This window comes from Emys orbicularis, chromosome 3 (genome assembly GCF_028017835.1).
Source record: "Emys orbicularis isolate rEmyOrb1 chromosome 3, rEmyOrb1.hap1, whole genome shotgun sequence".
Lineage (NCBI taxonomy): Eukaryota > Metazoa > Chordata > Testudines > Emydidae > Emys > Emys orbicularis.
In genome coordinates this window covers 94,251,183-94,263,648 of record NC_088685.1, presented here as the reverse complement: position 1 = coordinate 94,263,648, position 12,466 = coordinate 94,251,183, and the positions used below count along the sequence as shown (strand labels likewise).

The 12,466-nt window shown below is 38.6% G+C and overlaps 1 protein-coding gene across 2 annotated transcripts in view; it reads left to right on the top strand.

Moving 5' to 3' along the window:
• MAN1A1 (mannosidase alpha class 1A member 1) overlaps positions 1 to 12,466 on the top strand; it is a 223,129-nt gene that overhangs the window by 133,374 nt on the left and 77,289 nt on the right. For both annotated transcript variants that reach the window (XM_065400578.1, XM_065400579.1), the window contains exon 5: positions 4,501 to 4,595. In XM_065400578.1, the coding sequence (XP_065256650.1) occupies positions 4,501 to 4,595 (95 nt within the window). The remainder of the gene's footprint in view (positions 1 to 4,500; positions 4,596 to 12,466) is intronic.

Here is a 12,466-nt window from a genome sequence, read left to right as displayed (position 1 = left end):
GAACAAATTATAAAAGCAATTATTGTAGGAAGGTTGCTGATGAAAATACAGTGTATGTAAATGTGGTTATTTTCCTTATCTTTTGCAGGTAATAGTTCTAACAAGGGTTAATACGGTGAAAGACCAAGAATTAAAATTGAGTACTCTGGATGACTTATTAGTAATAGGGGCCACAATACACATAGGCATAGTGTTATACCAAGGCATGCCTCCCCAGTGCTTGTGTATCCTATAGACAAAGTGTTTCATTTTGCAAAACTATTAATCTAGCCTCTCTCATGAGGAATAAATTTACTTAAATTATTTTTTAAAATTAAGAAGCTAATTATTTGTAGAGGCAGAATGATAAGTTAACAATTTTAATGTGTTCATTGAATGAATGAAATAACAGGTCAAGTTTGGTGTCTGACTATAGATGGAGTAGACATGTTTAAAATATTTTGAGGGAACATAGAGAAAAGTTTGGTAAACATTGGCTAAAATCTATACTGGCATGTGGATGTGTCTTTAAAAATGAAAGTTTCAACTTCTTAATTTTCCTCAACTTATAAAAAGCAAGTACCCTATGGGTTCTTTTGCATAGCATTTATTTCTTGCACGCTGTTAGAAAATTTATGGTCTGCAAAAGAAAAAATGTTCTGCGATAGATTGAGCTAACTAATTGCAGCTAAGATCAGTTTTTCTTGTTAGTGTTGCTGAACTGTATTAAAGGTATCAGTTAAATGAATAAAACGTGGCTTTAGCTATTAGCTTTTTGTCTATTCAAGGATGGTGATTTTTGCTGGATCACGTTCCAATTCAATATGTTCAGCCATTCACACAGCATTATTGTATGCTTGAAATTACAGTTGCCAGTACTCTTTTACTGATTAGATAGTTACTGGGCAGTCAGTAGTATAGTCATGTTAAATTATAGTCGTAGATAAAATTAAGGAATATCTATAGTTCCTTTATACTAGTTCAAATTTTGAATTTTGGAAAGAATTAAAATTATTAGCATCCATTGAATAATTTATTAAAAATCTTTGTTGCAAGTGACAAGTAGATTTTTATGCTCAAGACTTGTTCTATAATGTTAATTCAATTTAAAAATTACTCTGGTGGATATTTTCCTAATGGCTTTTCCTTTTCCTTTTCAATTCCTGTACTTTTAGCTACTAATTTTGAAAAGGGTGTTCCAATTAACTTCCTAACATCAATATAGTTAATTTTTTCTGGTGTTTTAAAGCTGATGTAATATTTGTTCAGCGCATTACAGTTCACATGAATAACTTATGGCTTTCCTTGCTTATCTAAAAGTGGAAAAATATTTCCTTAATACTTAATATTAGAACCATTAGTTTTGGCTAACCAATCCTTGTGTCTCCCTGAAACAGACAAAACAAGTTTCAAGGAAATTGAGATATGTCAACAAATAAATATAATGAGATTGAATAATGGACGTTTTATTACTGAAAGTTGTGAATAATTTGAAGTTCAGTATTGCAGCATTAAAACCTTGATGTTAAATTAGATAAACAAATATATTTTTGTCCAGAAGCAGTTACTCTAATATATCTTTTGCTGAGCCTGTCTATAGACTGCTTAATAATGATTAATACAGCCAATAATGTACCACAATTATGAAATCATGGTCTTGTATCCAATAGTATAGTTAAATGTATGTATGTTTTTATTTATAAAAAGCAACTCAGACTGTCCCAGGGCACGTCTTAAAAATAATACCCATGAAACATTGACAACCATCAACCTTGACTCCTGTTCCACAAAATAAAATATGTACTGCTACAGTGTCTCATTCAGGCAGAACCCCGAGAAAAGATATGATCTCATACTGTGTCCTAAAGGTTAACAGAGTTGACCTCTGTTGCATCAGTGGGGAACATAAATTCCAGCATGAGTGAGGTTCACCATGATATACTGTACAGCCAGTCCCTAGATGTTTTAAATATAGGGACTGCTAGCATGAGTTATCCAGTTGACCTCCACTGTCATGATGTCATATTGGAAAAAGAGATGGTCGCTCAAGTAGCTAGGGCAACAAACAATATTGGTATTTATAGATCAATCTGAACAACTTGAATTGCAAACAGAAAGAAATGGAAAGCCATGCAGTCTTCATAGACTTATTTTAACATGCTCCCGATAGCTAATACCTCTGAGCAGGGAGACAGTTGAATTCTATATTAGCTGTGGTTTCAAAGTATCCTCTACATCAGAGGTGGACAAACTATGGCCCGCGGGACCCTCCTGCCTGACCCCTGAGCTCCTGGCCCGGGAGGCTAGCCCCCGACCCCTCCCATGCTGTTCCCCTTCCCCTGCAGCCTCAGCTCACTGCACCACTGGTGCAGTGCTCTGGGCGGTGGGGCTGTGAGCTCTTGCCAGGCAGCGCAGCTGCAGAGCCGCGACCTGTCCTTGTGCTCTGTAGTGTGTCTGTAGTTCCGCCAGCTGTCTGTGCTGCAGGCAGTGCGGTAAGGGGGTGTGGGGGGGTGTTGGATAGAGGGCAGGAGAGTTTGAGGTGGTGGTCAGGGGGCGGGGGTGTGGATAGGAGTCGGGGTGGTCAGAAGGCAGGGGAACGGGGGGGTTGAATGGGGGGCAGGGGTCCTGGGGGGGCAGTCAGGAAGGAGGTGGGGTTGGATGGGGCAGCGGGGGGCAGTCAGGGGCAGGGGTTCCAGGGACGGTCAGGGAGAAAGGGTGGTTGGATGGGGTAGGGGTTCCGGGGGAGGGGGGGGGTCAGGAATGAGAGGAGGGGTTGGGCGAGGCGGCGGGGGGCAGTCAGGGGTGAGGGATCCGGGGGCGGTCAGGGGACAGGGAGGGGTGGATGGGGCAGGAGTCCCAGGGGGGACATCAGGGGACATCAAGGGACGAGAAGCGGGGGGGGGGGGGTCACGCCTGGCTGTTTGGGGAGGCACAGCCTCCCCTAACAGGCCCTCCATACAATTTCGGAAACCCGATGTGGCCCTCAGGCCAAAAAGTTTGCCCACCCCTGCTCTACATTAACCCCATGCATACTGTAAAGCAGTCTGAAGGACACAGACATAATTTGTGGCAAAATCCATATCATAATGAAAATATAATAGACTACTTTGAATGTTCAGAAACAAACTGGATATCGAAAGCATCCCAAACAAATTGCTTATTTTCCTCATTGTCAAAATTTCTGTTAAATCTACCTTGATACTACTTTGGCCCTGCTCACAGCACTTAGTCAGTTCCTGCCTCTCTTCCCTGGAGTAGAGCAAAGTTAAGAGCAGGAGGAGGAGCTGAAGCACCAGCTTCCACTGTCCAACTCCATGGAGCTACCAACTCTAGTACAAGAATGCAGCTAACAGGCCCCATCCAAAATCAGACACATTTCTGTTGTAAGTCCAATCCCACAATCATTCGTAGTCACAAATGGTAAGATAGAGGACCCAACAGGAAACTATGGTTAGTTTTGGTGTCCCATGTGTATACAGAATCAGAGGCCAGAAGGGACCATGGTCATCTAGTGTGACCTTCTGTATATCTCAGGCCACTAACACCATCCAGCATCCATGCACTAAATCCAACAACTGAAATTAGACCAAAAAGTGTGAGATCCTCTGATTAAATAAAAACCTATATTATTTACAAATATTGAAAGCAGCTTTTGGAAAGTACAGTATTGTTTATCAACTGCTATTATTTATGAGAAGGTAAATGAATCCGCCACTCTCTTCTCTTGCACTGGTCCACCAGCAAATGTTATTTACGCACACAAATACATCTGTACAAAGGTGTTGTGTGCATTTTTCTTCCTTCTTAGAAAATTTGGCCTAGAATACCAATTTAAATTGTGATATATATCAAACTGAGAATTGATGCTTAAAAACATGTATTGTAAATATATTCATGAGAAAAACTAAGGTGAAGAAGGAGGCACTGTTGGAGAGACAATCAGCAATGGTGACTTTGATATTTTAATGCACGTGGGATAATTCTTTTTTGTATGTCATACAAAACCCCAGTGTGATTAAAAGCAGATAATAGCGCTTGAACATCCAAGTATTGTAATTGTTCTCCATAAATAGGTTTCTATATTAAATTGGAACAGTTTTCCTGTATTAGAAAACTCTCTTCTTGAAGAGATCATCAGATAGGGCTCAAAGAAAGCCTTCCAACAGTTAGCTCTTTCCAGCCTCAGCAGACTATTGGCAGTTGGAGAGAGCAGAACCCATATTTGCAGTATTGTTATAACTGGATACTTTTCCCATAAGCATAAAAAGTTCTGTTGTGTTTTCTGCTGATAGTTAAACATATTGAGGTACTTCTAAATCTTATAGATAGAATGCCAGGTGAAACTTTTCCTTCGGTACTAAAGTATTGTATCTTCCTTTTTCTTCAACATCTCTGCACAAACCCCAGGGTGCTATGCTTTGTAAAACACTACCAATAGTAACATCAACAACAAGATTTATTTCCTAGTACTTAGTACACCTTTTATACTGTCTAATATTATGGGTGGTTTTTATTTTCCAGATATTTCGAAAGAAAGCAGTGGAACTTGGAGAAAAGTTGCTCCCAGCGTTTAACACTCCCACTGGAATACCTTGGGCATTGCTTAATATTAAGAGGTAAAAATAACTATTTTTTGTGAATTTAGCATACATGAGAAGGGCTGCATTCAGTTAAATTGAAGCTGAAGTCCTGTCTTTATCCACAGAACAGGTATAAGCACAGGCAGCAGCATATACTTTCCCAGGTTTACAGTCTGAGCAGTGTACCTCAGACTTTGTTCTGAAGAGATCACCTCTGAGCAACAAGGATAATTCAATCATGTCCATTCAGTCCTTAAACTCTCAGTGGAGACTGCCAACAAACATGCCAATTGAGGGGGGAATTTTTGTTCACTCTGAACTTGGCTGATGTCAACTCATTACACAGGGACCAGTGAACAGCCACCAGATGGTATGGAACCTGGTCACATTTTAATATTCTAGAAAATTTTAGTCTTCCTACATGCTCACTGGGGAAAAATTCCTATAAGATCTTACGTTTTGCAGTTCTGAACTTAAATACATTAAAAATAAAAAGTTAGAGAACATATGTGAATTCGTAAGTGTATTTCCCACTTTCTTTTTATCACTTACTGTGCTGCTAGTCAGCTATCCTGTGCATGAGTGTAATAGAAATGCCCCACTTACCAAAATAGATGTGTGATGCTGAAATAAAATAGAGATTTTCCCCATTTTAAGCTAGTTTTGGAAAGTCTTTTGGGGGAAACATATTCTATTCTATATTTTTTTTTTTATACCACACTAATCTCAATAGTAACAGCACTTTTGGGAGTGCATTAAGAGATGTTAGTAACATCTATCACATGATTCATTCTCTTCTCTCTTCCTCTCCCCAGGGAGAAAATATTTTTGTGCAGTGCAGTGTTTTGGTTTACTAGGGTTTTGTTTCAGGTTTTTTTAATATACACATTGTGTGTGTTAAAGGCAGGTTGAAGGAAATGTGCCTTGCACTTGGGGCAGAAGGTGGTGAAGGAAGGAAGTTTATGATGGTCCTTAGTTTCTTTGGGAGAAAGACTGGTCCCCAAGAAAGCTCTGTCTCCTGCACAGATGAACTTCATCTTTATTGTAGAAAGTTCCATTTTATCTGAGGATGGAGTTGTCGACTACGGTTCTCATCCCAGAGAATGATGATCGTTTAGATACTCTGGGGCAGGCCATCAACTGCCATCAAGACCTTGAACTTGACTCTCTGTTATATGGGAATCCAGCATAGAGAGTAGAGGATGGGTTTCATTTGCTCTTGGTAGCCAGTGTTGCTGAGGAAACATGCTGCAGTGTTATGAATTAGTTGGAGTTTTGAAGGGCTGATGGCTTCAATCTGTGGTACCACAGGAGCTCTGAGGGAGCACAATACTGAGATTCTGGTACGGTCTTGGGCCGCGAAATCAGTCTCTGATTCCAGGGCCAGGGCATCAAGGATGTAGTGGATTCAGCACTAAGTGGTTCGGTGCCTCCTCCTCCCCCAAAATTAGACCCATTCTGAATGCTTTAGGAACTGAACTAACTCTTTTGCTGGCCAAACAGAAAAATCAATTGATTTCCCAGGTCTAGCGTCAGTAGAAGCTTTGTCCTTTGCCCCCCCTTGCTTCAGGGAAGCCAGTATTTATAACATTTGAAAGGGAGATTGTGTATGGGACTGACACTTGTGGGCAGGAGACAAACTCTGACATGCAGAAAAGAAGTTTGGATTGCTTTTGTCATGTTGGGCCAGTCAAGGGTAAAGCTCTATCCCTGGAGACAAGTTCCTATACAATACTTTTCTGTTTTGGATGGAAATTATCTCCAATGTTTGAGCAGAGTTGGATATTTTTGTCCCTATTATTCCCATTAAGACAATGTTACCACTTTTCCATAAACATCCCAGTATTTTCACCTGGCAGAAGTAAAGGGCATGAGGCTTTCTGTTGTTCCATAAAATATCTGGTCTCCACTGGCCTGAAGAAAGGGAGTCCAGAGGTTACTTAAGAACCTACTTGTTAGTAGGTAACATTATTGCTAATCCACTGAGTTGTTCCTTTTTAAAATAATATTTATGTTTAACATCCCGACTAGCTCTTCACTATTTGTAAAGTGTATTTATTACATGATAACATAACATTTTAAAACACTGGAAAGAAAATAGTAAACATAAAAGCATATGGTGAAAGTTAAAGCCGGTCTAAATAAAATTATTGTTTGTGTAGTTAGAACAGGGTTGGCAGTGTTTGTTAGATACCCTCCCACAAACACACACACACTCCACACTGTTAGCAAGTGTTGGTCCTGTGATGGAATATTATGTAGGTTCCACCCACCAGAGATACAAGGGAGCTGTCTGTAAGGAAAGGATATAAGAGATGGGGTGAACAATCCTGAGATGGGAATCATAAGAGCAGTTAAGACTAGGGAGAAAATTTGAGCTGTATGTGGTACAGTATTACTTTCTGTTAATAAAAGCAAACGCCAGGAAAGGGCAAGTTTGAACACTACATAGGCTCCTGACTATGTTTGAGTGCAGACTGAGAATAACATCTGGTCACGCTAGAATCAGTTATGTCTTATTTTTACATTTTAACATCTGTTACAAGTCAAAAGTGTAATTGAGCTGAACTCTCAATTCTCTGTTCCACAAAGTGAGAAAGAAAATGGTTGACTGAATGGTTGAAATATCTATGAACAAACTGGATACGTAGTTACTTAAATCATAGAATTGTGGGACTGGATGGGACCTTGAGAGGTCATCTAGTCCATCCCCCCTGCACTAGGACCAAGTGTACCTAGACCTTCCCTGACAAGTATTTGTCTAAATCAGGGGTTGGAATAGGGGAAGGGAGGGGGTGGGGACTTTGGGGAAGGGGTTGGAATGGTGGCGGGGAAGGGGTGGGGCCTCATGGACTAGACGAGCAGTCTGAGGTATGAAGTTCAGCATGTATGATTCTTTGCTGTGAATAGTTGGGAAGAATGTTTGTTAAAAGTGGCAACATATTTTGTATGAATAGTTACTTTAAAAAGTTCCTGCCATTACAGCTATGTTGATAGACTGTTAGTGTAGATCATCATCAATGTTACTGACCACATAAGGAATAGTTACAAGTGTTTATATTTTATTAAAACCCCTCTTTGCATTACAGTTTTTAAAAAGTTAATATATTGACTTTTAATAGCATACTATATTACTCTTCATTTTTTTCATTTTTAACTATGCTTTTGTATCGTTGTATGAAAAGGTTTCAGTGATGCGGCCCTCGGGCCAATGTACTAGTCCTCATGTGGCCCTCGTGGTGGTTTGAGTTTGAGATCACTGGTCCAAATTATTCTTGAAAACCTCCAATGACAGGGATTCCACAGCCTCCCTTGGTAACCTATTCCAATGCTTAATTATCCTTATAGTTAGAACAGTTTTCCTAATATCTAATCTAAACCTCCCTTGCTGCAGAGTAAGCCATTTAATGTTTGTCCTGCCTTCAGTAGACATGGAGAGCAATTGATTCACTATCCTCTTTAACTAACAGCCCTTAACATATTTGAAAACTGTTATCAGGTCTCTCCCTCAGTCTTCTTTTCTCAAGACTAAACACGCCTAGTTTTGTGGATGAGGAAGAAAGTGCCCTTAACAAAACAACATTTATGCTGTTTGAGCATTGTGAATATCTTTGTATCAATAAGTAATGTCTTTATAGCAGCCTAGTCTTTAATTTTCATTAATTACCATATACTGTACAGAATGGCTGTCTGAGTTAGGCTGGGGGTCTGTCCAATCCCTGAAGCAGCCCAGAATTAAGAGGGCACAAAGGTGGTGCCCTAAAGCCAATTTAGCTAATATGCCTGTAGGAAGCACTGCACAGAATCTCACTCTAAGGTCATTTACTGTATTAAATTATCTCTTCGGTCTTAAAAAAAGAAAACAAGGAAAAAAAACTTGTCCTAACATACTTTAATATATACTTTTTGGATCATGGTAATGACAGACCACATATTTTAAAATGATGCAGAAAAAGTAAGATTCTGTGACACTGCACCCCATATTCTTCATAGTGATATTATTATGATGTGATTATGATGTATTGTATGCAAGATAAGTCATGTGAGATATCATTGGAAAGGTTATGGTTTTCTGAATATGATTATCCTATTTGTATGCATGTATCAATTTTGTATCTGAAGTTATGAATATTGACTATGTTTCTGTATTTCAAATGTAGTTACACCTGGGGAACGCCCACTAGACAAGATGCCTACATTCCAGATAGTGGGTGGGGAAGAGCCATTAGAGAGAACAATAGGCCTTAGGAGAAGCTTATCTCCCACCTGGGGAGCCTTTCTGTGAACACTCCAACTGTGAGTGGTGGCTGCTGTGACTCTACAAGGACATGTGATGAGATGACATGCCTCTAGACTCCACCTTGGGCTGTCAGTAATTTTCCACAGATCAGTCTGGGAACTAAGCTTTGAAACAAAGGGTTCCTGCTTTATGCAAAAGCTATATAAGGCAGGGAGTGACATCATGGTGTTCTTCAATCCCCACACAAGTGACTCCTGGAAACACCTGAGGAAAAAAGACTGAACTGGGGGAAGTGCTGGACCCAGACTAAAGGGATTTTTAGCCTGTGAATGGAACACCTGGGAATTCCAAGCTGTAAGTATGTGCAGCTTGCCCCTTAAGAATCTGCAGCCTGCTTGTATAATTAATTAGGGTGAGACACTGCTATTCATATCCAATCTATTTAGTATATTAAGTAGGGCTGTCAATTTAATCGCAGTTAACTCACGTGATTAACTCAAAAAAATTAATCGTGATTAATTGCAGTTTTAATCGCACTGTTAAACAATAGAATACCAATTAAAATTTATTAAATATTTTGGATGTTTTTCTACATTTTCAAATATATTGATTTCGGTTACAACCCAGAATACAAAGTGTATAGTACTCACTTATTTTTATTACAAATAATTGCACTGCAAAAATGATAAATAAAAGAAATAAGTATTTTTCAGTTCACCTCATATGGGTACCATAGTGCAATCTCTTTGTTGTGAAAGCACAATTTACAAATGTAGATTTTTATTTTTATTTTTTGGTTACATAACTGCACTCAAAAATAAAACAATGTAAAACTGCAGAGCCTACAAGTCCATAGTGGAATGGTGGTTAAAGCATGAAGGGACACATGAATCTTTAGGGCATCTGGCACATAAATATCTTGTAATGCTGGCTACAACAGTGCCATGCGAACGCCTGTTCTCACTGTCAGATGACATTGTAAACAAGAAATGGGCAGCATTAGCGCCTGCAAATGTAAACAAACTTGTTTGTCTGAGCGATTGGCTGAGCAACAAATAGGACTGAGTGGATTTGTAGGCTCTAAAATTTTACATTATTCTATTTTTGAATGCAGTTATTTTTTGTACATAATTCTACATTTGTAAGTTGCACTTTCATGATAAAGAGATTGCACTACAGTCCTTGTATTAAGTGAATTGAAAAATATTATTTTTTATTTTTACAATGCAAATATTTATAATAAAAAATAAATATAAAGTGAGCACTATACACTTTGTATTCTGTGTTGTAATTGAAATCACTACATTTGAAAACGTCCAATAATATTTATATCAATAGTATTTTTATTATTGTTTAACAGCGTGATTAATTACGATCAATTTTTTTAATCACTTGACAGCCCAATATTAAGTTTAGTTTCCTTTTTTTTGTTTATTTGCTATCACTTATAACCACTTAAAATCTATTTTATATAGTTAATAAACTTATTTTTGCTTTATCTAAACCAGTGTGCGGGAATCATAATTCAGGGGCAAAAGGCATATTCCTCTCCACATTGAGGGAGGGGGCATATTTTATGGTCTTATGCTGTACTGTTCCCTGGGCAGCGCAAGACAGTATAATTTTGGGTTTATACTCCAGAGAGGGGGATGTCTGTGGAGCTGGTAGTTGCCTTAGCTGTAGCCTTCCCATGCAAATGCTGGTCAGAGAGTTTGCATGTAACTGCAGCTGGGGTGTGTCCCTACCTGTATGTTTACTGGTGAAAGTGCAGGCTGGAGAGGGCTTTGCATCTTGTCACAGCAGTACAGTGTAAGAGGAAACCCAGGCTGGTGGATATGGGGTGCGTCTCAGTGATACCCCAGTTCCAGGTGGCACCCCAGGGGAACCTGTCACAGATTCCTCTAAGGAGACCTCATACTTTGCTTACTTTCTAATCTTAATCTTCTACAAAAGAGGTGTGTCAATTCTATACAATTTTGGAGGTCAAGAAATCCCTACTTTGGTCATGGTCATAAATCAATACTTGTGCTTATTAAATTATGTTTAGTAGGAAATGTAACTGATGAATGGAAACCCAAAGTTTGAAATACTGATCTTAAAACAAATTATCTTGAGTAAAGTTTTCAAGTGTGCTGAAATCCCAGTTTTTAGAAGAGTTCAAATCCCTTTTGGAAAAAAAAAGGGGGGACTTAAGTGTTTTGGAAATTACCCAGTATACTCTTTGTCTTTCTCCGCTGTCATTTTTCTTACTTGAGGAAAGATGTAGATTTTAGTATTTAAAATAACGGTTCCCTTTGAGTTTCTGGACTTTATTCAAAACTCCTTTAAACATTTTGTTCATCTTAAAGAAACAATAATCATCCTACAACGGACCCTTGCTAGAACGCGCGTCTATATAGCGCAAATACACTTATAGCGCGGGACCGCGCATGGATCCCAAATTTAATTACCTTCATTGAAATCCATGTTAACACAGTCCCTGCTATAATGCGGTCCCCATGTTAACACGGGACCACGCATGGATCCAAAACCCCATATTCTAGCGAGGGTCCGGTGTATTTAAGAGCCTGTGCCTAATAAGAGTATTTAAAGAAAACTTAATGGGAATGAGAACATGAATATATGAAAGAGGATCAAACAAGTGAGAGAAGGCAATAAGTCAGAAACCTTATCTGTTGGCTTAATTCCACTTATTATCGAGAATACATAAAATATGAATATTGGAGAGATTGAATTGTGTTAATGACTAGAGAAACTTTGGAAGAAAAACTGGTAGCTACAGATTTAAAAGCAAATTATTTTTTCAGTTGATTGTACAGAATCTCTAATTGTACTTACTAACATAGCTGTTCATGAAGGGGATTGTAATGAGAGCATCAGCCTCCTCATATTTTCTGCTCCAGCTATCACTGCTGACCATACAGAAGTTACACCTGTATATGGCATCTTTCCTTTTATCTTATTGTCTAATTTTGTAGGTTATGCATAGTTGTAGAGGAGAGAAATGAGATTCCTAAAAAAACAAAAAAACTAGAAGTTCTTTTGTTCGCTTGCTTGAATTTTAGGGCAAATGCCTCATTTAAAAGCAGTAGCAACACTAAAAAAAAAAAAAAAAAAAAAAAGCTTAGGGTTTAGGGCATAATGCTGGGAGCCCTGAAAGTCCAACTGTGTCAGAAAGACAGGGGAGGTGGATTACCAATGCTGATGGGAGAAACACTCCCATCGGCGTAGGTATAGTATCTATGTACTTAGCCTTGGAGACTCTGAGTGGCCAGCAGACAGTAGTCTATATGATCTTTGTTTCTGCAAAGGATATATCTATCCGTGATTAATGTGCATTTCAAGCATTGTTTAATCAGCAAATTGATTTATGTATTAGACACAAGTCCTTCAGCCTGTATTTAATTTCTAACTTTTAAAAGAAGCATTATTTACTAACTACAATATGCTAATTATGTCACTGGGGTGTAAACAGTATTATTAGTTGTTTTAGACAACACAGTCCTCCTTGTGGCAATTGTAGAAGGCTTTGCTTTAATTGAAATGGAGAGCTAGTTGTGTATATGTTACATACTTAGTGTATTTCTTTAATAGTAAAAATCAGATGAGCAGTACTAAAAGTAAAATGAAGAGTTTTCTGCTGCTTTAAGTTGGTGTGTACTCTTTC